The following is a 26707-nucleotide window of genomic DNA, read 5'->3' on the forward strand; positions in this document are numbered from 1 at the left end:
AGCCAGGCTGTGATCCAGGCCCCCCGCCCTGGTTGGGAGCTGCTGCCAGTACAAGGAGAAGCAGAGGTGCCCCCCCTCCCCGGGCAGCTGGGGAGGCCTGCGGGGAGAGGGAAAGTCTGTGTGGGCTCCCTGGAAGTGGGGCACCCTGTACATGCGGTCTGAGGGGCCTGTTTGTGTCCTCCACCTCTTGCCCTCCACAGCCCTTTCTAGGGGTCCCTGGACCACCGTGCCCCCCGCTAAAGATGCTTTGAAGGCTCCCCACTCCTCTCCGAGGAAACCAACCCCCATAAGGGCCCCTCCTCACCCTTATTCTTGGTGAGGGGGTGGGGGAGGCTCTGCAGTGCCCTCCCTTTATGGATACCCCCAGCCCCTCAGGAGTACTGCAAGCCCAGGTGGGCAGCCACTCCCCACTTCTGTGTCCTCTGCTGTGGGGCTGTGGGCGCAGGAGCCTGCCCTGGGGACGTCCACTAATGGAGCACTGTCGGGCTTGGAGACTCCCCGTGGCTCTATGTCCTGTGCCTGGGAGCCGGCCGACAAGTATCAGGAGGGAAACTGTCACAGGGACATTAATGAAGGGCACAGCCCTCTCCAGGGCAGAGGGGACAAGAGGGGGTCCAGGGAGCGACTGTGCTCGGGTGGGTGACCCGGACAGACCATCACTGGAAAGTGGGCAGTAGGGTCACTCGGCGTTGTGGCTCCTGTGGATTTGGACAGACGTATAGACATGTGTTACCCGATCTTCACAGTGTCTCACTGTCTGCACTGCTCTGAGGCCCTCCGGGCTGCACCTGCTGTTCACCCCACCCCCGGCCCACCCCAGGGACCACACACAGTAAAAGCAGCACTTTGAAAACTCTAGTTGCAAATCCCAGTCAAAAATGTTGAAGAACACCCTTCGTGCAGGATTCTCTCTTGTTAAGTAGTACTCCTTCCTACAGCTATTTATTTTGTGGGTGGTTTTCTTTTCTTTCTTTTTGCCTTAAATTCTAGATTGTTTGAAATTAATATTGCTATGCCAGCATTTATTTATTTATTTTTGGTGGGTAGAGGCCTAGCGTACCTTCTTCCTTTTTTATTTTTGAACATATTATGTTTTTGTGTTTTGGGCATCATTTGGTAGCAAATAGTTGTATTACTCTCGTTTCAAAATCCAATCTCAGATTCTCAATCTCTTGATAGAATGTAGTCCTTTTACATTTATTGTAATTACTGGTACATTTGGATTCAGTCTCTTATCAAGTTGTCTAGGAGGCTGCCGTGTTTGTGAGGATTTGTTTTGACTTGCGCTTTCTCCTGGGTTGGCTTGCTCTTTTCTTTCCTCCCTTTTCCCTACTGTGTGGTCCACAAGTTCTGTGACACTCCCCCCACAGAAGCTGGGGTTGGATTTCCCTCCCTTTGCCGTGGGCTGGCCTTAGGGACTCGCTTTGAACGAGCAGGACGTGGCAGAAGTCATGCATATGACTTCCAAGGCTGGGCCGGGAAAAGGCAGTAGGGGTTCCACCTGCCGCTTTCTCTCTTTTCTCTCAGACTGTGCCTGCTCTACAGCCAGAGCTGCCAGGTTGGGGAGCCCACGTAGACACAGAGACAGATACTCAAGGAGCCCCTGCGGTTCCAGCCCCCAGCTCACGTGCCAGGCCTGGAGTGCGGGGCCCCAGATGACCCCAGCCACAGAGCATGAATCTTCTGGCTGAGGCTCTGAACAGAGCTGGGCCCTGTTCCAGTTTCTGACCTGCAGGCCTCGTGAGCATAATAAATGGTGGTTTTATTTCACTGAGTTTGGGGGTCATTTGTTGTGCAGCCACGTTGCCTGGGACAGCTTCTCTCCATCTGAGCCACGTCTGGGTCCTACTCTCTCTTTGGTGGCCTGAGGGGCCAGAGCTGGGGAAGGGGCCATCCAGTGGTTTCCTGTCTGCTGGAACGGCTGAGCTGGACACTCTTCTGCAAGACAGTTTTTGCCGTGGCCTCAGCCAGGACCCATGGATTTCCAGGTCAGACTCCACGTGACTTCTGTCTGCTTAAGGTGCCTGCACCACGAGCGTAGGATGGATTCGTGTGCCATGGACCTGGTGTCGTCATAACTTCTCTGTTCTTGGCCTTCATCTACTCGGAGTCATGCATTAAATACTCTCGGGCCTGGCTGCTTTCGCTCGACAGAACGTACTTGGGATCCATCCACGCTCCTGTGAGCACTGGTGGCGGTGCCGTGGCTTCCTGCATGGCATGTCACTACACACACACCAGAATCTGTTTATCCTGTGGCCTGACCGTGAACGTTTGCGTTGTTTCCACTTTGGCGACAAGGAGTAAAGCCACCATGAACCCGCAGGCCCCAGTAGAAGGACAGCCACCACCCCCTGCAGCCAGCAGGAGGCGCTCCCCCGGCCCAGGCTCCTTAAGAAGGAAGATGCAGGGCGTCTGCGGGGGGGGGGGGGGGGGGGAATCCTTGAGTGCCCAGCTCTTGGTTTGAGTTTAGGTCCTGATCTCAGGGCCGTGAGATCGAGATCGAGCCCGGCATCAGGCTACGTGCTGGGCATGGAGTCTGCTTGAGATCCTCCCTCCCCCTCTCCCCGCTCGTGCTCGCGCGCTCTCTCTCGCGCTCTCTCTCTCCCTCGCGCACACGCACACGCACACCCGAGAATGCAGATGCACGTTGCTCTCCCTCGCGTACACACCTAGGAGTAGAATCGCTGGCTCAGAAGCAGATGCTCATTGAGCTATCAGACGGCCCCACTGTCCTCCAAAGGGGCTGTGCCACTCTGGACGCCGGCCAGCGCCGCGTGTGACACCGCTCCCGCATCCTCTGCAGGCCGCGGGTTTCCGGCCCTCTCAGGCCGGCCGTCTGTGTGCCGAGGGGCGTCTCACTTGATCCGCACCCCCGGCGACCGGGGACGTTGGGCGCCTCTCTAATGTGCTCGCGCTCATTTGTACCTCTTCCTGTATGAAGTGTGTCTTCAAATATTTTGTGCATTTTTAAAAGAGTGCTTTACAAATACTGAGTTTTAAGATTAAAAAATAACCTGCATGCAGCCCTTCATCAGATATGTGCATTTGGAATATTTTCTTCGGTCAATGGCTTCCTTTTTGGTTTTTCTCATGGGTGTCTTTGGAAGAATAGAGATTTTTGATATTCATGAAATCCAGTTTCTCAACTTTTCCTTTTACTTTTTTAAAAATATTTTATTTGTCAGAGAGCACGCACAAGCAGGGGGAGGGGCAGAGGCAGAGGGAGACGCAGGGCGCCCGACGCGGCACTCGATTCCAGGACCCCGGGATCATGACCTCAACGGAGGGCAGACGCTCCACCCCCGGAGCCGCCAGGCGCCCCTCCTGTTCTTTCAAAGGAACCTTCGCCTACCCCGAGGCTGTGATGGTTCCTTCTGCTTTCTCGCAGAAGCCTCCCAGCTGGGCCTTGACCCTGAGAGGACCCGCGGGAGTTCGTTTTGTGTGGTGAGAGGCAGAGCTGAGGCCCGGTCCTCCGCAGTCTATTGTGCTGCCGGCACCAGGGGCTGGAAAGCCTGCCCCTTCGAGAGGACCGGCGGTGGGTCGGTGCTGGGTGCTCTCCTGACATTTGCAGTGACGCTGTGGCCAGCACCCCACATTTCTGGATGGCAGGGGACTTCCCGTGTCTCCTCAGCCTGCCCAGGGCCTGCCATGCAGTCAGCGTTCCTTGTCCTGAACTTGCCCTTTCCGCGACCATCCCGTCTGAACACACCAGGTCCTGGAGGCAACGGGTGACTGGGGACTGAACCTCGCCTGGGAGGTGACAGGGCAGGCTGGTTGCATGCTGAGGAGGGAGGCCCAGAGGTCAGGCCTGTGGACTTGAGCCTCTGGCCACGTCTGTGTCTCCATAGAGGAGACCCGGGACTCTGGCCTCTGAGGACCTGCCTCCCATCCTTCAACCTGCACCCTGCTCGGCGGCAGACGGTGCTGAACTTTGGCTTCCCTCTCTGCCGCCGCCGCCGGTGGGCTGGGGGTCAAGGCGGTACAGCCCACCTGACAGAGCACACCAGGCGTCCAGCCGAATAGAGAGGACAGGCGGGGGGGGGGGGGTTGGAGGCTGGGGCTGTAAGCCGTTTCCGTAGGGCGCCCAAGAGCACCAACCCCCAGTAGGGAGTGCAGACACGCCCTCCAGCTGCGGGAAGAGCCCTGCCCCCAGCGTGTCACCCTAGAGGACCTGGTGGGGAGGAGTCTGATCAAGCGGCAGGAGGCCCCGCCCCCAGCCGGGCTGGCAGGCGCCTCTCCCCTGTTCTGGGGGCACCCAGGGCTTTTGGGATTGACCTCAGTCTTCACAGTGACCACCCTCATCAGCTCTGCAAAGCTCACTCTCTAGGGGTTCAGGGCCTGGCCTGGGGGTTCCAGGAGGGGTTTCAAGTGTGGGGTGGGGGTGCACGGGGCAGGGTGGTGCAGAGCTGCTGTAGGGCTGGGGTGGGGAGAGCAGCTGGGACAACTGGGCTGTGTAGACCTTTCCTGTGGTGACACCTCTTCCTTCCTGGTGCCCCCGTCAGGTAGGATGGCCCCCACGCACGCTCGAGGCTGTGCCCCTGCCCCCAGGTGAAACTAGGACCCTCCCACTCATAGACTCGATCGCCTCCTTGGTCCCAGGCCAGGATGTGACCTTCTGGCTGGCGGGAGGGCCCCTGGGTGGGTCCCTGGGAGGGTCCTTGGGAGCCCATACCTGGGTGTTCAGTTCTCTTCTGGTGGACCGTAACCAGAGCCTGCTCAGACGAGCTGAGACCAGACCAGGGACCCCGGTGGGAGCTCCACGCTCAAGTGATGCCGGTAGGGGTGTCTGGGGCTTTCCCAGCGGCTCTGGTGATGGCAGAGGGCAAAGGGCCGAGCTTTATCCACTAGGAAATTCTCTGGGTGAGGAAGGCCTGGTTAACTGGGGGAGTTGTTGGCTAATGCTTTATTTACTTTTTACTTTGATATCATCTCAAACAAACTTACACTAGAGTTGGAGACATGGTGCAGAGGGCATCGTAAACTCTTCATCTAGGTTCACCGGTTTCTAGTCTTGTCCCATTTGGTTCACTATATAAGTAAACTTGTGTCTGACCCGTCTGGGAGCAAGTTGCAGACCTCGAGCCCTTTACTGCTGACCCCTTAGTGTCTGCGTCCTAACACATGTCCTTTGTCTCATTAAACCAGGAGACTTGCCTTGATGCCACGTTACTGATAGCCCACATCCACATTTCTCCCTTAACCGTCTCCTACTATATATATATATTTATAGGCTTTTAGTCTGAGAGTCTGCAACGCTCCAGCCCTTCGTGGTCTTTCGCCATCTGGTCATTTCGTAGAGTCTGTGATACCTCCTTGGATTGGTGTGAGGGTTTGCATTTTGGGGCTGGGACCACGGGCGTGGGGTGTGTCCTCCAAGCACCGTGCCTGGGGGGCGTGGTATCAGTGTGTCCTGTTGCTGGTGATGTGAGCCCCGATGGCAAGGCCGGGAGAGGTCCGACGGTTTCCCTGCAGTAAGCGCGAGGTATCCCGGGGGAGATGCCTCGAGGCTGCATGAGTACCCTGTCTCAGTTATTACTGTGATGGTTGCAAACATCACCCCTTTGTCCCTCTGCATTTCCCGGTTGGGTAGCCAAGCAGAGTTTGGAAAGGACTGCTGTGTTCCTAGCAGGGAGGGATGTGGACACGGGGGCTCAGAGGCTGCTGCAGGGCTCTCTGTTTTCTGGGGCTGCTTGGGTTTGGAGCCGGGCATTTGCCGATGGTTGGAGGTAGAATGCCAGAGGGTCCAGGACGCCTGGGCACCTGGGAGGATAGGGTGCTCATCTGTTGAACAGGGAGGCTGCGGGGAGCAGGAGGAGGAGGGTTGGGCCTAGCGCAGTGTGAGGTGTGGGTCTGGGTTTCAGGGAGGGATCTTTGCAGAAGAGGACAAGGTGGTCACCATCAGCATCTGAAGGATCTGCGAGGCCAGAGGGGGAGGGGCTGTCTTCCCGGCTTAGGGACCACGGGAAAAGGGCGGAGAACCGGATACTTGGCAAGAGTTCACGATTCAGTGCCTGATGCCTTTTACACTTTTCGTTTGTATTTGAATGAGGAATAGAAACCGTACAAACTCAACGTCCAAGAAGGTAGAGGAAAAGACGTCAGTCTTCCTCCGTCCCGGCCGACCGTTCTGATTCTTCTCTTTTCTGTGGAGTTCAGAACTCTCTCTACGTATGTACGACAGAGACAGCGGCTCGATCCCACGACCCTGACATCGCGGCCTGGGCTGAAATCAAGAGTCAGGTGCTCACCCGACTCAGCCACCCGGGCGCCCCCGAACTTTATATACTTTTCAGTTCTTTTTTTAAAAACCCAGGGTGCGTTGTGGTCACTTCAATTTTCTTCTTTAACAAGGTTTCTTGGGAAAAATTGCATTCCACCACATTTCAGATGCCTCCTCAGAGTCCTTCAGGGCACAGGGGAGGGGGTGCCAGTGAGGGAGGGGCGACCCTCAGCAGTGGGCATTGGGGTGCAGGGGCCCCCTCTTTTCACTACCTCTGTATCTTTGGGGTAGATACGCAGGAGTGCGATCGCCGGTGTAGGATGGCTCTATTTTCATCTTTCTGAGGACCCTCCACGCCGTTCTCCATGTGGCTGCACCAGCTTGCGTTCCCACCAGCGGTGCAAGAGGAAGCGTCCCCTTTCCCACACCCTTCCAGCAGCTGTCCGTTACTGACTTGTTCGTTTTAGCCATTCTGACCAGTGTGAGGTGGGATCTCATGTGCTTTTGGTTTGTATTTCCCTGATGACAGCGATGGGGGGGCATCTTTTCACGCGCCTGTTGGCCATTTGTATGTCTTCTCGGAAATGTGTCTGTTCAGGTCCTTTGCCCATGTATAAATTTGGTTATTTATTTTTTTGCTATTGAGTTGTGTGAGTTCCTTACGTATTTTGGATATTCACCCCTCGCCAGCTATATGGTTTGCGGATATCTTTTTGCATTCTGTAGGTACCTGTTCAATTTATTGATGGCTTCCTTTGCGGAGCTCTTCAGTCTGATGTTGTCCCACGTGTTTGCTGTAGGGTGTGCTGCCAGGGGTTTTGGTGTCCCATGCAGGAAAGCATTGCCAAGACAAATGTCAAGGATCTTTCTCCCCATGTCTTTTTCCTAGGGGTTTTATGGTTTTAGGTCTTACATTTAATCTTTGATCCATTTTGAATTAATTTTTGTGAGTGGTCTAAGAAGGAGACCAGTTTCATTCTTCTGCAGGCGGATGTCCCGTGTTCCCAACACTATGCATTGAAGAGACTGTCCTTTCCCCATCGTGTGTTCTTGGCACCTTTATAAAAAATTAGCTGACCATATATGTGTGGGCTTATGTCTGGGCTCTCCATTCTATTTCTCTGGTCTGTGTGCCTGTATTCGTGCCGAGACCTTACTGTTTTGATTTCTATAGTTTTGTATTATACCTTGAAATCAGAAAGTGTGATGCCTCCAGCTTTGTTCTTTTTTCTTAGTGTGACTTTGGCTATTTCGGGTCTTTTGTGATTCCAAATAAATTTTAGGGTAGTTTTTTCTATTTCTATGGAAAATGCCATTGGAATTTTAATTGGGATCGCATTGAATGTGTAGACTGATTTGGGTAGTACAGATATTTTCACATGAATTCTTCTAAATCCATGAGCATGGAATATGTTGCCATTTTTTTCTGTATGTCTTTTTCAATTTGTTCATCAGTGTCTTACAGTTTTCAGTGTACAGATCTTTCACCTCCTTTGTTAAATTTATTCCTAAATTTTTATTATTTTTGATACTATTGTTAGTGGGATTGCTTTATTTCTTTTTCAGATAGTTTTGTTGTTAGTGTATAAAAATGCAACCAATTTCTGTATATGCTGATTTTGTGTCCTGGACGTTACTGAATTCATTTATCACTTAACAGGTTTTTTTAGTGGAGTCTTTAGGGTTTTTTATATATAAGATCATGTCACCCGCAAACAGAAATAGTTTTACTTGTTCCCTTCTGATATGGATGCTTTTTATTTCTCCTACTTCTCTAGGACTTCCAGTGCTATGTCGAATAGGAATGATGAAAGTGGGCATCCCTGTCTTGTTCCTATCTTAGAAGAAAGGCTTTTAACTTTTCTCCCCTGAGTAGGACGTTAGCTGTGGGCTTGTCATATATGGTGCTTATTGTGCAAGGAACATTCCTCCTGTGTCCAGTTTATTGAGTGTTCTTATCATGAAAGGGTGTTGTGTTTTGTCAAATTTTTTTCTGCATCTACTAAGATGCTCATATGATTTTTATCCTTCATTCTATTTTTTAAAAAGATTTATTTATTTCTTTGAGAGAGAGAGCGCATGTGCACACACAAGTGGGAGGGGCAGAGGGAGAGGGAGAGAGAATCTCAGGTGGACTCTGTGCTGAGCACACAGCCAGACACAGGGCTCCATCTCACGACTCTGAGATCACGACCTGAGCCGAAACCAGGAGTTGGTCGCTCAACCAACTGCACCACCCAGGCGCCCCATCCTTTGTTCTATTAATGTGATGTATCACTTTTATCGATTTGCAGATGTTGAACCATCCTTGCATCCCACGGGTAAATCCCACTTGGTCCTGGTGGATGATCCTTTAAATGTACTGTTGAGTTTGGTTTGCTGGTATTTTGGTGAGAATTTTTGTATCTATATTCATCAGGGCTATTGGTCTTTAATTTTCTTCTTCTTTCTTTTAAGGATTTTATTTATTTATTTGTCAGAGAAGGAGAGAGCACAAACAGGGGGAGGGACAGAGGGAGAGGGAGAAGCAGTCTCCCTGCTGAGCAAGGAGCCTGATGTGGGGCTCGATCCCAGGACCCTGAGACCACGACCTGAGCCGAAGGCAGACACTTAACTGACTGAGCCACCCAGGCGTCCTGGGGTTTAATTTTCTTTTATTGTGGTATCCTTATCTGGCTTTGGGATCAGGGTAATGCTGGGCTTGTAAGATGAGTTTGGGAGTGATCTGTCTTCAGTTTTCAGTTACTCTTTTTTGTAATAATTTTCCTGCCCATTCTTGCTTGTTTGTGTGATGCTTTTCTCAATGAATTTTAAAATCAGCTTGTCTATCCCCCAACTCTTCTTAGTATGTTTATTGGGATTGTATTAAGTTCATAGATAAGTTTAGGAAGAACTAATATCTTTACGTAATTTGTTAAGTCTCCTTATCCATGAACGTAGTATTCCATTCCCTTTTCAGTGGTGTTCTGTTGTGTCTCTTGGGAACATTTCAGGTTTTTTGCATGTTTTTTGTTAAGCTCATCCCTAGGTCTTCTGTTGCTGCTATTACTGATGGAAGACTTTATTATGTCCTAGTACTTGATGCTTATGCATCTTCAGGCTCCTAGCATAATTAACGATGGTGCACCCAGCCAGCTTCCGGAGTTAGATGGGAAGCTTCCATTATTGCCCCTCCCCACGTGATGCTGACCCGGTCTCGGTACAGGTGCATTTCACTGAGGAATGGTTTTGGCGTATCCGCGCTCTGTTGCTGTGTGAGAGATTGCTCCAAGACTCGTGGGCCCAGAGCAATGTTAAACGTGCTTCCTCTTGTAGCTGGAAGTGGCTCCATGGTGGCCCAGGCGTGGGGTCTCCAGCGAGGCTGCGGTGAGCTGGGGCTTCATCATCTGGGGGGGGTCTGCTTGCACATTCCAGACAATTGGTGCTGGGGTTTGGCAGGAGGCCTCGGTCCCTCCTGGCAGGGGGACCGCGGGCCGGGCTGCTTGAGGGCCCTCCCTCCGTGGTGGCTAGCGTCCCCCACAGTCAGCCTGACAGAGCTGAGGAGGCACAGTGTCCCGTGGCCCAGCCCTGGTCGCTGAACTTCTGCTGTATCTGTTAGGTCTCCTCCTTGTTCAAGGGGACTCTACGAGGGTATGAATCTGGGAAGCCAGGCTCCTTGGGGTGACGTCAGGTGACAGCAGGGCGACTGGGTGCTTTGCCAGCTGCTGAGGCTCGGCCAGTGAGTGCAGTGCCTCAGTTTCCTCACAGGTGACTAAGGATGGCAGCCGAGCAGGAAAGTTGGGGGGTCCAATGTGGTCAGGCTGCAGAATGCCCCCGACCTTCCCGCTGTCTAGGATGGGGGGGTGTCCCTTGTCTGGGCTGGCTGGCTTTGGTGTATTTGAAGGGGCTGGATAGCACTCCAGGGCACCCTCAGGTAAGAACCTCCCAGGTAAGAGAGTCGGCAGGTCCCCTCTGACCTAGACTGCATGGAGCCTCTTAGGAAAGCCACCCCTCCCCGCCCCCAGCTCTCAGCCCCTCCCCTTCCCAGCCGTGCCGCGGGGGTCCCCCGGTCCCGACAGGTCCATCTGCTGCCCCAGCAGCTCTGCGGCCGCAAGCGGGCTCTGCCGGGAGCACCTTTCCCCTCTGCTCTGTGTCCTGGTTTTCTCACCGCCCCCCCGCCCCCCCCCCGCGGGCACGGCCCCTTCTGCAAACTGCGGAGGATCCCGCGGGTCTGTGCGCGGGGCACCTGGGCGGGCCGCGGCCGAGGGGCGGGGGTCGCGGGCTGCGCGCTGGGCCTCGCCCGGGCCGGGGGGGGGGGGGGGGCGGCGCCGGGGGCGGGGAGGGCGGAGGTGGGGGCGGGGCGGGGGGGCGGTGAGGTAATTTCCGCGATCGGGCGTCAGCACTTTGAGTCACCCGGGGGCAGAATCGAAAGTGATCGCTCGGCGCGGGGCGGGTCGCCGTGCCGGGGGCGCCGGCGGCGGGGGGCGGCTCCGCGTGCAGGGTAAGCGCCCGGCGAGGGGCCGGGGTCTCGGCCGCCGTCCCGGAGCGGGCTCCGTGGGACCCCCAGGCGAGAGGGAGCGGAGGGGGCGGCCGCGCCCCGCGGGAGGAGGTGCTGGTGTGGCGGCGGGGGGGGGTGCCCGGAAGCCACCTGCGAGCCCCCGGCCCGGGGGAGCCGCGCGGCCCCTTCGCCGCGACCCTGGCCCCCCGCCCGCCGGGCCTGGGGAGGGGCCGCGATCTCTGCAGCCCGGGTCGGAACCCCTGGGGTCGTCCTGTTCCTGAATATCCACCGGGCTTGGGCTCTGCTCTGGTCCCCCTGCAGCTGGACCAACGCTTCGCTTTGGCGCGGGGAGGGTTTTCCCCTCCAGGCTGAGGCTGCAACCATTTCCTTTCAAAACATCTCTTGCTGTTGTGCTCAAAGTTTCCCCTGGAAGTTCCATGCAGACCCGGGCATCCCCACTTCCTCCCGGAGCTCCGATGCTGTCCTGCTGGCCCCCGCTCTGCCCGGCGGGCAGGAAGCCAGTGTGCCCCGTTCCAGGAGCCAGTCCGCGTTCTGCGGAGCAGGGGTGCTCTGTAGTTAGGTGACTCAGTGCTTGAGGGATGTTGGAGACAGAGGCTCCTGGGAGAGCCCCAAGCCTCCAGGGGCCCCCAGGGCTCCTGTTGCCGGGGCAACCTTCCTCCCAGGTGGCCAGCTGGCTCCTTTCGGCAGGGCCCAGAGACCTTTCAGAAGTGGGAGGGGTCTTGGTTGGGTCAAGGTCAGTGTGGCCCAGCTCCTTGGACCCCCTCCTCCTGTCTGGTGGACGCAGTTCTCCCTGACCTGACGGAGAGGCGGAGTGTGTCTGAGCCCCTGCCTGGGTGCATGTGGACCTCCTGGCCTCAGGGTCCGAACTTCCTCCTCCCATTCCAGACTTCTCATCACGGGTGACCAGCCCCAGAGGACCCGCTGAAGCTGTGAGCCTCGGATAGCACTTCACAGACCCAGGCCAGGGATCGTGTCCCCAGGGTCCGGCTCAGCACCCAGCAGCCCCATGGCCACCAAGGAGCTCTCTCTGGCCAGGCTGTGTGCCCAGGTGGACCTGTACCTGGGCTGCCCCCGCTGTACTCAGCGCCTCAATGAGAGCACCTACGTCCTGCGGAGGGTGGAGCACAGCTGTCCCGAAGAGATCCTGCTGGCCCGCTTCAAGCGAGCCCCCAAGAGCCGGGTCTGGCGCAAGGTGGACCGGCGGCCCAGCTTCCCACGGCCTGCCCGCTATGAAGTCTGCTGGTACTACACCCCAGGGCTTGGCTGCCAGCGCCACCGCAACCAGTGTACCTTCGCCCGAAGCCCGGAGGAGGCCCTGGTCTGGACCTTCGAGCGTGAGCACAATGTCCGGCGTCTGTGGCTCAAGACTGAGCTGCAGGGCGGCCGGGCCCAGGGCCAGCTGCGCAGCCCAGCCGATGCCATCCGTGCCGAGTATGGCGGCCAGTTCCAGCTGCTCTGCTCCCACTGCTTCCGGTGCTGTCCTCCATGTCTCTGCCCGGTGGACCCCCAGGGGCGCTGCCCCAGGCATGGCGCCTGCCCTTCGCTCCTGACCCACGTGAGCGCCGAGGGCCGCCGCAAGCAGCAGGTTGTGGAGGTGCGGCCCCAGCCCCAGTACGGCCAGCCCCTGGCCTACTGCACGTACGTGGGGCGTGGGCGGCCGTGCCGGCATGGGGCATCCCGCTGCCAGTACGCGCACAGCGCGGTGGAGATGGCCGTATGGGAGGCTGAGCAGCTGGATGGGCTCCAGCGGCGGGACCTGCTCTCTCCCACTGCCCCCAGAGGGGATGAGCGCACCGTCCCCCATGGCCAGCCCCCCGCAGTCAGGCTGTACTGCCACGCCTGTCTGGTCACCTGCCACTCCCAGGAGGCCTTTGAGAACCACTGCTCATCTCTGGAGCATGCACAGATGGTGGCCTTGGACCAGGTGGAGGCCTGGGAGCACCGCAGCCCACCCACGGGGCTCTCCACGTTTGAGCTCTGCCCAAAGTAAGGACAGTGGGGTCGGGGGCGGGGTGGGGGGTGGTTAAGGGACGTTCATTGAGGCCTCTTCTCGTGGGCACAGGATGGAGGAGGTCCCGGTTCCCACCCTGCCCTGCCCCCAGGCCTGGAGCCCACCCTACCTCCTGCCATAGGCCAGTATTGGGCTGAGAGTGCTTACCCCTGCTCTGCTTGCTGACCTCCCGTTTCCCAGACCCAGCCTCTGTGAGTACGGGGACGTCTGCACCAAGGCACATTGCCAGCAGGAGCTGCAGGAGTGGATCCAGCGGACACAGACCCTAAAGCTGCGGGAGCAGGCCGCCTGGCAGGAAGGGCTGGTGTCTTACCAGGCGCGGCTGCTGGCTGAGTACCAGCGCAGCAGGAGTGAGGTCCTGGTGGTAAGTGGGGACCAAGTGAGTGGGCAGGGGGTTGCTGGGGCCAGAGCCCCGCTGCTGACGGCCAGACTCCCTGTGCAGCTGGCTGAGAACGTCGAGGGCGTGTCCATCACCTGCCCCCAGCCCTTGGTGCATCAGGCCCATGAGAGGAAAACTCAGCACAGCTGGGTATTCGACATCCAGTCTGAGGTGAGAATCAGCAGCCCCGGGTTGGTTGGGGCTTGGGGTTGGAGCTGCCTGCGCGTCCTCCTGCCTCAGTCTCCTGTGTGAGGCCCCGTGCCGTTATTCTGTGGAATGTCTGGCACAGAGAGTGGGGACCAGGCTAGTTACCTCGTGTGCCCCGAGCATCCCATGCTCACCCTCCACGAGGGCTGCTCTGTGACCCCGTTTGCAGAGGGGAACCCCCAGGTTCAGACAGGCCGAGCACCCTTCCGGGGTCACAGCCAGGAAGCCCAGCAGGGTGGGCAGGGGCATGTGTGTCAGCCTGGACCCTGATGGGCGGGCAGGGTCTGGGGCCGCCTCACCATCCAGCCTCTCCCCCAGGAGCCCCTGCTTCACGTGGCCCTGCTCAAGCAGGAGCTGGGAGCAGACTTCTCGCTGGTGGCCCCCTGCCTTCCGCTGGGCCAGCTCTATGCGAAGGGGGAGCGCTTCCGTGCGCGTGCCTCCCCAGCCAAGTTCCAGGTGGAGGTGCGCGTGCAGAGCACCTCCTTCGGCTCCTTCGAGCAATGGGTGGTCTTCGACTTCGGCCGCAGGCCAGTGCTGCTGCGGAAGCTGGGGCTGCAACTGGGCCAGGTGCGCTGCCCGGGGCTCCGGGGCTCGCGGGCGCACGGCCACCTCGAGGAGCTGGAGCGCTGGCACACGGGCAACCGCCACGTGGTGCCTGGTGTGGAGCGCACGGCCGAGCAGGTGGCCCTGCTGGCGAAGTACAAGGTGCCCGCCCTGGCGCTGGACTTCAGTCACGCGGGCCCCGCCCCGGGTCCCGTCTCCCGCGACAACTACCGGCAGCGGATGCACCACTTTCTCTATGAGGAGGAGGCTACTCAGCAGCGGCTGGTGGCCAAGTGAGTGGGGCCGCTAGGCAGATGGTGGCCGCGGGGCTGCGGACTACAGAGCTGCGGCCCCGGGCCGCTGACCCTGTTCTCCCTGCCAGGCTGAACTTCCGGGGCCCAGTGTCCCTGAGGACGATGCTGCAGACGCCGGCCCTGGGCATGCTCTTCCCGCCGTCAGGAGCCCTCTATGCCGAGGTCCCCACCCCCTCGTCTCTGATGCCAGACACAGATGAGGGCTTTCTGCTGGGCCGGGCGGTCAGCACAGCCCTCGTGGCCCCTGTCCCCGCACCTGACCACACGGTGTTTGAGGTGCGGCTAGAAACACGGGCCAGCTCGGAGCAGGCACTGTGGCTGCTGCTGCCCGCCCGCTGCTGCTCGGCCCTGGGGCTGCAGCCCGAAACCAGCCCCGTCCTGGAAGTCCAGTTCCAGATCGACCCGCTGACCTTCCGCTACTGGCACCAGGCAGTGGATGCGCTGCCCGAGGAGCGCCTGGTGGTGCCTGACCTGCCGACCTGCGACGTGCCCCGTCCTCTGCCCACCCCACCCACAATGCAGGGCAACCACAAGCAGAAGTTGGCTGTGGCCTTCATTGCGGGCAGAAGCCCCGGGGGCATGCGGCCCATTGCCCCCCTGCTCATCTATGGCCCTTTTGGCACAGGCAAGACCTACACGCTGGCTATGGCCTCACTGGAGGTCATCCGGCAGCCCCACACCAGGGTCCTCATCTGCACACACACCAACAGGTAAGCCCAGAGCCCTGCCTGCTCGCTGGGCCGGGGCAAGGCTGCCGCTGGGATGGTGCCTGGGACTCCCGGGGTCACCGGAGGCCTGGCAGCTAGTGCTAGAGTGGACTGGCCGGGTTGTCTGGCCATCGGCAGAGCGGGCGGGGTCTGGGCTGGGCTTGCATCCTCTGGCTGCCCCGTGGACACTGTGGGGGTGGGGGTGGGGGTGGGAGCAGTGCAGCCCTTGGGCGGTCAGGAGGGTGACTCTGATCCTTGGGACTCTCTCTGAGAGCTCATCAGCTCCGAGCTGAAAGATGGGACATTTGTGCTTCGGGCCCAGTGCAGGGTGCCCTGGGGGTCAGGGTCTGCTGTCTGGGGGCGGGGCTGTGCGTGCCTCCACAGAGGCCCTAGTCCAGAGAGAGTTGTGGGTGGGGGTCCGGCATGGCCAGTCCAGCATTTCCTGGGGTGAGGCTCTGGTGTTGTCTTTTAGAGGAATACAGACTCTTCCTTCAGTCTCTCTCAACTGGCCCCCTTTGGTCAGTATGGTTTTCTTGGCTCCCAGTACTTCCTGCGGCCTGGGCAGGGGTCTCTCCCGTGGTGGGCCTGGGGATCCCTGGGGTCCTGGGGAGCAGGTCCCTGCAGAGATGCCCTGGGGCTCTGGCATATTCCCTGATGCACTGGCCCTGGGTGTGAGGGGCCGGCCTTGGTGCTTCTCCCACTCTCCCGAGAACTTGCACCCATCGCTGCCCACCCACCGACAGCCATCTGGGAGCCGAGCTCAGGGCCATCCACAGCCCCTGGTCACCCTGGGCTGCCTCAGGCAGGGGCCCTCATGGTTCCCCTCTCTGCCTCTCTGCATGGCCAGCTCCTTCACCTCTTCCTCCAGGGAGCCCTCCCTGACCACCCGGACCCTCTGTGCTGTTGCCAGTTCTCCTCATCCGGCTCTGACGGTCCCCTGTTGGTCTGTCTGTCTGTCCCCTCTGCTGGTGTTCAAGCTCTGTGGGGGCAGGACACAGGTCTGTCTGCCCCAGCTGAGTGCCTGGCATCCAGGCCAGGCTGGGTTCACCGGAGGGGCTTGAGTGGTCAGCTGCTGAGGCCCCGTGTGCCCTTCCCCCTCAGTGCGGCTGACATCTACATCGAGGAGCACTTCCACCGCTACGTCAGCAGCGGCCACCCCGAGGCCACTCCGCTGCGGGTGATGTACACGGACCGCCCGCCCAGCCAGACGGACGCGGCCACGCTGCAGTACTGCTGCCTGACCGGGGACCGCCGGGCCTTCCGGCCCCCGACGCGGGCGGAGCTGGAGCAGCACCGCATCGTGGTCACCACCACCTCCCAGGCCCGCGAGCTCAGGGTGCCGGCCGGCTTCTTCTCGCACATCCTCATCGACGAGGCTGCGCAGATGCTGGAGTGCGAGGCGCTCACCCCGCTGCGCTACGCCTCGCCCAGCACCCGCGTGGTGTTGGCGGGGGACCACATGCAGGTCACGCCCAAGCTCTTCAGCGTGGCCCGCGCGCAGGCCGCGGCGCACACCCTGCTGTACCGCCTCTTCCAGCACTACCAGCAGGAGGAGCACGAGGTGGCCCGGCACAGCCGGATCGTCTTCCACGAGAACTACCGCTCCACCGAGGCCATCCTCAGCTTCGTCTCACGGCACTTCTACGTGGCCAAGGGCAGCCCCATCCACGCCAGCGGCAAGGTTCCTCGCCACCCCAAGCACTACCCGCTCATGTTCTGCCACGTGGCGGGCAGCCCCGAGCGCGACATGTCTCGTACGTCCTGGCTGAACGCGGCGGAGATCGTCCAGGTCACCGAGAAGGTGCAGGAGATCTACCAGAGCTGGCCCCCCTGCTGGGGCGGCCGTGAGCAGAGGAGCATTTGTGCCGTGTCCCACGGTGCCCAGGTGAGCCCCAGCTGCCGGGGATGGCCTGCCTCCCTCACTTCTGACAGGGACGCCCGGAGGAGGTCTGGGGGACCTGCCTGCCCCCGGGGTGGCCTCCTTAGCCACAGTTTCCACTCCTGAGAGAGGGGCTGAGGGATTAATCTGCCGGGACATGATGTGGGCTTGAACCCCGTGATCGGTGCCAGGGCACCGGGGTCCTTGCTGGGGGCCCTCCCCGCACACCCCAGTGCTCACCCAGGCCTGCTGCTCCGGCGTGTTTGTCTCCAGGTGAGTGCGCTGAGGCAGGAGCTGAGGAGGAGGGACCTGGGCCAGGTGTCTGTGGGCAGCTTCGAGATCCTGCCAGGTGGGTGCTGAGTGCCGGGGTGAGGGCGGGGTGGGGCCGCCCCTCCTTGCCCGGCCTGACCGCACCCCCTCGCAGGGCGGGAGTTCCGGGTGGTGGTGCTGAGTACCGTGCACGACCACGACAGCCTGCTGAGCTCGGGGGCACCCGCCCTGGGGTTCTTCACCGACGCCCGTGTGCTCAACACCGTCATGACCCGCGCCCAGTCCCAGGTGGTGGCTGTGGGCAATGCCGTGGCCCTCTGCTCCTTCGGGGCCTGCAGCAAGCTTTGGAAGAGCTTCATCCGCGAGTGTGTGAAGCATTGCAGCGTCTCCCCCAAGACTCTGTCCCTGGAGCACATCGAGCAGAGCGTGGTCCACAGGCAGCGCTGGGCCCTCCGAGCAGAGAGATCTGTGGCAGCCGGGGCCCAGGACACTGTCCCGGAGGAGGGGGCAGCAGGGGCTCCAGCCACAGAGCACGCAGCCACGGAGAAGGTGCGGCCAGGGGCCAAGGCTGAGGGGAGTACATCCCCGTCCAAGACCTCAGCAGCGGGAGACGAAGCCACGCGGAGGACAGAGGCTGGGGACGCAGCGTTAGGGTCTGTGGCCGGGGGCTGCCCAGCAGTGGGGGACACGGTGCACACGGAGGCAGAGGACACAACGTCAGCAGGGAACTCATCAGTGGGGGACTTGGCCCCCGGGAAGGCGGCGGCAGGGCCGACGGCCATGGAGAATGGGGACGCCGAGGACCCCGAGGACGCGGAGTCGGACTTCTGGCCTTCTGACACGGAGCTCAACACCGATGACTCCATCCTGCAGGAGCTCCTGGATGAAGCCCGGAATGTGATGGTGACCGTCCGGGAAGACGGGCTGCTGGACACTGTCGCCAGGCCCGCGTCCCCACACCGGGCCCGGCAGTACACCAACCTGCCGCGGGCCACACTGCGGAGACGGCTGTGCTCGGAGCCCGAGCTGTACCGCCGCTGCACCTTCGTGCAGGAGACCTTCGACCGCGCCACGGCCATGCCGCTGGACGACGTGGATTCCGGCCCCATCCAGATCAGGGGCCGCTTGCGCTGTGGGATGGCCTTCAGCGGGGACGAGGTGCTGGTGAAGGTCCTGGGCGCAGACGGAGGCTCCGCGGGGAGGCTGCAGGGCCAAGTGGTGGGCGTGCTCAAGAGGGGGCGCCGCGAGCTGGTGTTCGTGTGCCGCATGGATGAGTGGGACCCTCGCATCATGACCCCCGTCGACGGCTCCGTGACAAAGATCTTTGTGGCCGAGCTGAAGGACCCGCTGCAGGTGCCCGTCCACCGCGTCCAGCAGGGCCGCGTGCAGCGGGTGGGGTACGAGCGGCTCACCGCCGAGGACCGCGGCAGCCGCCTCTTCTGGGTGCGCATTGTCCTGTGGCGGCAGCGTTTCTACTATCCGCTGGGCATCGTCCTGGAGGTGCTGCCCGAGGCCACCACCTGGGAGCAGGGCCTCCGCATCCTGGACCTGGAGCACGGCCTGAGGGAGCCCTCGGTGGAGCCGGCGTGTGTCAGCAAGGCACTGCAGAAGTACCGGGCGGAGCTTGGCCGGGCGCCCGACTGCCGGGAGGACTGCCGCGGCTTCCTGACCTTCACCGTGGACCCCCAGGGCGCCCGCTACCTGGATGATGCCCTCAGCGTTCGAGATCTGGGCTCCAGGTACGAGGTGGCCGTGCACATTGCCGACGTGGCCAGCTCTGTCCCCAGGGATGGGCCTCTGGACCTGGAGGCCCGCAGACAGGGCGTCACGTTCTACGCCCCTGACCGGGAGCCCGTGCCTATGCTGCCTGCGGGCCTCTGCCAGGATGCGTTCAGCCTCCTGCCGGGCCAGGACCGCTTGGCCATCTCCCTCTTCCTCACCATTGAGAAGGGCAGTGACCAGCTCAAAAGCCTGCGCTTCGCGCCCTCTGTGATCTGCTCTGACCGCCAGCTGTCCTACGAGGAAGCTGAGCATGTGATCAAGAGGCACCCGGGTGCCGGCCGTGAGCTGCCAGCCCGCCTGGACTCCGTGGACGCCTGTGTCGTGGCCGCGTGCCACCTCTCCCGGGTGCTGCGCCGGGGCCGCCTGCGGACCGACTCCCACTACGAGCAGCCCAGTGAGGACTGTGTGCTGGGCTTCCGTGCGGCCCACGTCATGGTCAAGGAGTACATGATCCAGTTCAACAGCCTGGTGGCCGAGCTCCTGGTGAGCAGTGAGCCCACGCGGACCGTCACGCCGCTGCGGTGGCAGCCCACGCCCAGCGAGCGCCAGCTCGGAGCCCTGTGTGAGAAGCACAGGGAGCTGGTGCCGCTGTCGCTGCACCTGCGCCACCACCTGGGGGGCCGCGGGGCCCCCGTCGGGCAGGTCTGCCTCCTGGCCTCGCTGTGGAGACACCTGCAGTGTGCAGCGAGCGCCGGGGACGGTGACTGGCTGGCGGACCTCATCACCACGGACGACATGCACCCCACTCTGGCTCCCGTGGGCCTTGACTTCCGCAAGGCCCTGGGCCGCTCGGTGTTTGGCCGCTCCCGCCAAGGGGAACGGCAGGCGGCTGGCCACTACTCGCTGCAGGTGGACTGGTACACGTGGGCGACCTCGCCCATCCGCAGGTACCTGGACGTGGTGCTGCAGCGGCAGATCCTGCTGGCGCTGGGCCACGGGGGCTCCCCCTACTCTGCCAGGGACATCGACGGGCTGTGCCAGGAGTTCAGCTGCCAGTATGGGCGCGCCCAGAGCTACCAGCGCCAGGCCCGGAGCCTGCATCTGGGGGCGCAGCTCAGAGTCCGGCCGCGGAGCAAGCTGGGCTTCGTGGTGGGCGTGGAGGCGGGCGCCCGCTGCTTCCGGCTGCTCTTCCCCGCCGACCCCGAGACCCTGCCTGACCCCTGCCCCGTGCATTACCGCTCCCTGCAGCTGGCTGAGCACCCCAGCGACCTGGAGCGGCGGCCGGGCCTGCGGCTGGCGTGGCGGCGTCGCATCTATTCCGTGCAGGCAGACAGGCCCTGCTCCCCGCGGCCCGGCACCCTGTTGGACTCACACACCCGGCGGGTGGACACCACCCTGTGGCAGCAGCTGCTGCAGCTGGTGCAGGAGGAGCGGTGGCCCGAGGTGGCCGCCCTAGTGCGGGAGCGCGGTGCCGCAGAGCCCCGGCGGCAGGCTCTGGGGCACGTGAGGCAGAGCCGCTGTGGCCGCTTTGTGGAGGTGGCCCGGGAGCTGGGCAGCGGGGACACGCTGCAGGTGCAGCTCAGTGCCAGCCTGCAGCGGGGCTTCCTCGTGCCAAGTCTGCAGCTGTGCACCGTGGCGCCCGGCCTCACCCTCTGCCTGGAGCACGTGGAGCGGCCCGGCGACTGCTTCCTGGACCAGACGCCCCAGCCGGTGCGGGACCACTGTCTCGACGTGGGCGAGTACTCCCGCGTGTGGGGGCCGTTCTGCTCCCTGGAGTCGGCCACCAGCGCGGTCTCGGAGAGCGACCCCGTCATGCTGCAGCACGTGAGCGTATCCTGGGATGCGAAGCGGGTGGCACAGGGGCAGCTGCAAGGCTCCTTCTGCCTGGAACCTTCCTTCCTCAGTGAGCGCTGCACTGACCTCACCTTCGGCCCCTGGTACCTCTGCATCCGGCTCGAGGGGCTGCCGGCCGTGCCCGCGGCAGGGGAGCTGCGCCCCCCAGCTGTCCCTGGCCAGCCTCACCTGGCGGCCCCGCCCTGCGGGCCCCTCCTGAGCATCGACCCTGACACGTACACGTGGGTGGCCCACGGGCTGACGACACACTGGGACGCGGAGGAGGGCCGGGCCGACCGGCAGGAGATCCCCAGGCAGGTGCACTTCTTCATCCAGCACATGGCCGTGGAGAAGGTTCCAGAAGAGGTGCTGAGACCTGGCACCCAGTTCACCATTGAGGTGTTGCCCAAGCAGCTTCCCGACATGTGAGTGGCCTCCGCAGGGAGAATCTGGCGGGCGGGGTGGGGCGAGAACTCCCTGGGTCCCCTCCTGGGGGCCATCCCGTGGATGTCCCACTGTCCATCTTCATTGCCGCCTGCCCCCAGTCGCAAGGAAGAAGCCGTGCGTAGGTTGGAGAGCGCATCCCCCCTGGTCGTCAGCATTGCCCTGGGCCAGCCCATCCCTCCGTCCTGCCACCTTCCTCCCCAGCAGACCCGCCACAGAGGTAGGTCGAGGGACCCTCCAGCCCCCACCCCCGTGTCTCTTCGTCCCGCCTGCACGCTGCCCTGTGCCCCTGCTCAGGCAGGCCTGTCCCTCCCCTAGGGACGTACAGCAGGCTCCTGGAGAAACAGACGTTCGACCTCCCTGGAGGCGGCCACACCCTGAACTCCAGCCAGAACCGGGCTGTCAGGGCCGCTCTGCAGAAGCGGTTCACGGTGATCCAGGGCCCGCCAGGTGGGGCCCGTGCTGTGGGGCTGGGGGTGCGCTGGTCTGCCTGTGCAGGCGGGCGGGGCTCTGTTCATGGCACGCTCTGCCCGCAGGCACGGGGAAGACGGTGGTGGGTTTCCACATTGTGTTCTGGTTTCACAAGTCAAACGAGGAGCAGGCGATGGCCTGGGGGGCCCCCAGTGAGAAGCCCGTAGGGGGCCCCTACATCTTGTACTGCGGCCCCTCTAACAAGTCGGTGGATGTCCTGGCAGGTGCGCTGGGTTGGTTGTGTGGGGGCTTTGCCCAGGGGTGCCGGCCCCAGGGAAAGTCACTCATGCCCCATTGCCACCAGGACTGCTGCTGAGCAGGAGAGCAGAGCTGAAGCCTCTGCGCGTGTACAGCGAGCAGGCCGAGGCCACGGAATTCCCGGTGCCGGGTGTGGGCAGCAGCGGCCTGCCCAAGAAGACCCCTCGGGAGGGGAGGCCCAACCAGACCCTCAGGTGTGATCTCTCGGCTGTCTGTCTGGGGGTGGAGGCAAGAGGCGCCACAGTCCTGTCTTGGGCGAGGGGTGACATGGGGCTTTATGGATGTCCCCCCCATCCCAGGAGCATCACCCTGCACCACAGGATCCGGCAGTCCTCCAACCCCTATGCACCTGACATCAGGGAATTCGATGCCCGGCTGCAGAAAGGGGAGGTCTTTTCCAAGGACGACCTCACCCGGTAAGCAGCTGGGGCCGTGGATGTATGTGGCGGGGGGGGGGGTCCCTGTGTGACCGTATGGCGTCCTCATGCAGGTACAAGCTGGTCCTGGGGAAGGCACGGAAGTTCGAGCTGGAGCAGCACAGGGTCGTCCTGTGCACGTGCTCGTGTGCGGCCTCCAGGAGCCTCAAGAAGCTGGCCGTCCGGCAGATCCTCATTGACGAGGCAGGCATGGCCACAGAGCCTGAGACCCTCATCCCCCTGGTGACCTTCTCGCAGGCGGAGAAGGTGAGTAGCTGGGCCGTGCGCGCGAGGCCGGTGTCTCTGGGAGGGCAGCGCCGCGGCGGTGGAGCTGGGCGCTCGAGGTCTGTGGGCGTCGGGACTGTGCCTGCCTGTCCCTCTAGGTGGTTCTTCTTGGGGACCACAAGCAGCTGCGGCCTGTGGTCAAGAATGAGCAGCTGCAAAATCTGGGGCTGGACCGGTCTCTCTTCGAGAGGTACCACATGGACGCCCACCTGCTGGACACACAGTACCGCATGGTAAGCCGGTCCCGGCCTCCACTCCTCCAGCCCCAGGTGTGCTCTGAGGCCAGGGACGCCAGGGGTGTTGCTGCCCATACCCCGACCACCTGTGTCCACCCTGGCGCCGGGTCCGCCAGCTCTCGGCCCCAGGATGGGTAGACAGGCAACCTGCCCCTGGCTCATGCCCCACTTTGCAGCATGAGGGCATCTGTGCCTTCCCCTCCATGGAGTTCTACAAGAAGAGGCTGAAGACCTGGTGCGGCCTGAGGCGGCCGCCCAGCATCCTGGGCCACACGGGCAAGGAGAGCTGCTCTGTCATCTTCGGCCATGTGCAGGGCCATGAGCAGAGCCTGCTGGTGTCCACAGATGAAGGGAACGAAAACTCCAAGGCCAACCCGGAAGAGGTGGCACAGGTGGTGAGTGTCAGTGAGACTTTCCCTGGAGCGTCTTGGTCAGGGAGGGCTTCCTAGAGGAGGTGGCAGAGGAACTGAGGGGACAGGTGAGGCTCTGGTGTCCAGGGCAGCAGAGGTACCAGGGCCAGCTTCCACAGCATACCCTTGGTCCCTCAGGTCCGCATTGCCAAGCAGCTGACCCTGGGCAGGACGGTGGACCCCAAAGACGTGGCCATTCTCACTCCCTACAATGCTCAGGCTGCCGAGATCAGCAAGAGTCTTGGGCGAGAGGGTGTCACCGGAGTGACCGTGTGCTCCGTCACCAAGAGCCAGGGTGAGCGCGGCTCTGGGGCAGGGGGCTCGGGGCCAGGGGGTCACAAGGGTGGGTGCAGGTGGCATGGCAGGGCCTCAGCACGCCTGCCCAACCGCGCAGGAAGCGAGTGGCGCTACGTGCTGGTCAGCACCGTCCGCACGTGCCCGGAGAGTGACCTGGACCAGCGGCCGACCAAGAGCTGGCTGAAGAAGTTCCTGGGCTTTGTCGTGGACCCCAATCAAGTGAACGTGGCCATCACCCGGGCTAAGGAGGGACTCTGCCTCATCGGTAGGGCTGCTCCGCCAGGCGTGAGGGGTTGGGGGGGTGGGTTCCTCCCGGGGGTGTGGCTGCTCGGCGGGGGGTGGGGTATCCCATGGACTCCTCTCCCCCCGCCCCAAACTCTGCAGGAGACCACCGCCTCCTGCGTTGTTGCCCTCTCTGGCGGAGGTTCCTGGACTTCTGTGAGGACCAGCGGACCCTCGTGCCCGCCAGCCAGGTGCGAGTTCGGAGGAGGCCAGCAGTGTCTCCCTGAACAGCCCACTCTGCCTGCCCACTGCCCTGGGGCTGCCAGGGCTCCCAGGGCTGCGAGGAGAAGTCCCGAGCCCTTTTCTGTGGGCTGCCTTGTCAGGCCCCACTCAGCAGAACCCACGTGCCTTCAGTGGGCACTGCTGGCCACCCCACCTACCTGACTGGGTCTCTGCTGTGGTTCTGAGCAACAGTCCCCTTCTGGAGTCTCGGCCTCGCCCCGCCCCACCAGCGTGTGCCTACACTTGGGAGGAGGAATCCCAACTCTCCCTGCTGTGCTGCTTTTCTTGGGACATTTGGTGACAGGGAACATCTCAGGGGTGTGGGATGGGGGGGAGTCCTCTGGACCTTCTGGTGGTGCTGGGAAGTTTGGGGTGAAGGAAATCCCAGTGGGGCTACTCTTTGGTCTTCGGATGCCATCCCTGACCCCACTGCGTGCTGGCTGTGGAGGTCAGCCTTCTTTTCTTCCTTTTTTTTTTTCAAGTAGGCTCCATGCCCAGTGTGGGGCTTGAACTCATGGCCCTGAGATTAAGAGTTGCCTGTTCTACCAACTGAGCCAGCCAGGACCCCCATTTTCTATTTTTAAATAAACCAAACGCCAGTGTCTTTTTTACTGGAACAAGTTCCTTAGCCCAAGCTTAGGCAAAGACAACTCCCTGGAAGAGAGGCCTTTTCTCTGTCCCCACAGCCCTGTCTAACTGGGACCCACAGCCCTGTGTCCTTCACGGGCCATCTGCCCTTGCAGGAGGAAGAGCAGACCAGAACCAGATGCCCACACAGCCTTGCCTGGACCATGGGTGTGTGGGTGGGGACTGGGATTGAGGTGCCCCTGGATGGGCAGCCTTGTGCCTTCATCTGGAGCTCTGCCTCCCCTTTGCAACCTCAAGCCTGCTCCCAGGTCAGGGCTTGGGGACAACCTGTCCTGTCTGTCTATCTTTGCAAGGTTGAGGACCTTCAGCTGTCCCTCAGGGTGCATTTATGTCCTGCCTGCTCTGGAAACTCTTGCCTTGATAACACCCTCACCTCAGCACCTCCCCAGCCCCCCAGCTCCCACCCCCACCCCGCCCCGAGGCAGTCCTGACCCAGAGTCTCTGCACTTCCACCATCCCCGTGGTCTGGGGGATGCGACATACAAACTGCTTATACTAGGAGGGGCTTGCCCCGCTCTGTGGCCTTGCTGAAGAATCCTCTGCGGGGGAGAGGGGGGTGATGTTTTCTACAAATCAATTTCTACATTCCAATTTTTATATCTTTTCTTGGACTCTGTGTTATACGACTCAATAATAATTTTATTATAAAGACCACTCTGAATGTTTTTCTTGCTTTGGGTGTTTGAGGTTTTACTGGGGGGAAGAAGGGGAGGCACCTCGTCTTGTTTGGGGTTGCAGGGTGGCTACTGAGTCTGTCAGGAATCAAGAGCCCATTCTAGCCAGATGCTGGACAAGGAAGCACTCTGGGAGGGGCTGGTGTCCCCATGTCACAGCTGACAGCAGCCAGCGGGCTGGGCAGGGTCTTCCAGAACAGTGGAAGCTGGGGGGTGGGGGGGCTGACTTGGTGAAGACGGGCCACAGGGATGAGCTGGGTCCAGGTGATGCGGGCATGCCCAGCCTACTGAACGCTGACCCCAGGCCAAGTCCAAAGTCCCCGAGGCTGCCAGCCCTGCCAGTGTCCTGTGTGGCCCAGGGTCTGAATGCTCCCCAAGGACCCTTGAACGCTGCGTACCTCCCCCAAGCCGACTCTGGCCATTCCGTACCTGGTTTGTCTGTTGCTCAGTGCCCAGTGCCTCCAACAGCTCCCGCCGTGTGGAGGAAGGGTGGCCGGGCCCTGACTTCCCTAAGTGCCCACAAAGGTATCAGACGGGTGTGGAGGTCACAGAGTGAAAGAGAAAAGGAGTCCCCAAGGCCTGTGTGCTCCCGAAGAGACTGCAGAGGGAGCCAGACAGGCCCCCCTGGGAGAGCACTTTTATTCGAGGGAAGCGTACAGGCTTGGAGAAGCTGTACTATCTGGTCAAAAGCTGTGGAAAGGAGGACCAACAGGCGCCCTGAGGCAGGAAGTCGGGACCTCACCAGCCTGGAGTCAGGGAGGGCTTCACGGAGGAGCGGACGTTGAAGCCCGGAGCGCAGTGTGCCAGACGGCGGGGAAACGGCGGTCTGGCGGCTGCGCGCAGAGTGGGAGCGAGGCGGGGCCGCAGGCGGAGGGCGGGCCTCGTTGCCAAAGAGGGTCAAGGTTTCAAGTCAGGTACGTTCTCGTGCAAGGCAGTGAACCCAGCAGAGTTCGGCGCCGAGAAAAAGCTCTCGGCCCCGCACGCAGGCGAGGTTCAAAGACACGGGCGCGCCAGGCCCAGCGGTGCAGGGTCCTCACAGACGGGACCTGCCGTGGGGCTGGCCTTGGGGCAGCTGCCGTCCCTGGTGACGGCTGGAGGCTTGGGACCTGGGACGACCCCCAGCCGCCTTGCCCTCAGACGCCTCCCTTGGCGAACCCCGACTCCAGCCTGCTGCCCCCTTCCTGGTGGGATGGTATGACCTGGCACAAACCCCGGTCCCTGATCCCCAGCAGCTCTTGCTTCGCTCCCTGCCCCTCCACTCCCCACCCTGTCCCCCCCTCCCCGTGCCATACCTCCACCACTTGTCTTTTCTGGGGAGCACCATGGCTCTGCTCTGGACCCCTCCCCTGCCTTTCCCTCTCCCCAGGAAGCCTTGGGGTGACGGGACCCTGAGGAACACCCAGGAGTGTCTGCCCCATAACCCCATGATCCCACAGTGTGTGTGACAGTCTGGCTTGACCCCTGAATGGCATGCAGTA

General features: G+C 61.4%; 1 protein-coding gene across 1 annotated transcript; it reads left to right on the plus strand.

Moving 5' to 3' along the window:
• Positions 1–10610: 10610 nt before the first annotated feature.
• Positions 10611–25209, plus strand: HELZ2 (helicase with zinc finger 2). The gene is made up of 20 exons (XM_045794777.2): positions 10611–10703; positions 11607–12707; positions 12913–13096; positions 13175–13282; positions 13637–14154; positions 14244–14885; positions 15984–16767; positions 17035–17110; positions 17186–21011; positions 21132–21250; positions 21349–21480; positions 21567–21725; positions 21806–21953; positions 22059–22175; positions 22250–22442; positions 22559–22693; positions 22873–23091; positions 23245–23401; positions 23501–23668; positions 23788–25209. The coding sequence occupies exons 2-20, from the start codon at positions 11728–11730 to the stop codon at positions 23910–23912; spliced, it is 8790 nt and encodes a 2929-aa protein (XP_045650733.2). The 5' UTR covers positions 10611–10703; positions 11607–11727; the 3' UTR covers positions 23913–25209.
• The last annotated feature ends 1498 nt before the right edge of the window (positions 25210–26707 follow it).

The sequence above is a fragment of the Ursus americanus genome, chromosome 22 (assembly GCF_024610735.1).
Source record: "Ursus americanus isolate L20-20 chromosome 22, mUrsAme1.1.p, whole genome shotgun sequence".
Taxonomy (NCBI): domain Eukaryota; kingdom Metazoa; phylum Chordata; class Mammalia; order Carnivora; family Ursidae; genus Ursus; species Ursus americanus.

Bases quoted from the DNA above. Each gene is read 5' to 3' on its own strand.
- HELZ2 (XM_045794777.2), top strand. From the start codon at position 11,728: ATGGCCACCAAGGAGCTCTCTCTGGCCAGGCTGTGTGCCCAGGTGGAC. The intron at 14,886-15,983 runs GTAAGCCCAGAG...CTTCCCCCTCAG, and splicing joins ATCTGCACACACACCAACAG to TGCGGCTGACATCTACATCG. The intron at 21,954-22,058 runs GTGTGATCTCTC...CCCCCATCCCAG, and splicing joins AGGCCCAACCAGACCCTCAG to GAGCATCACCCTGCACCACA.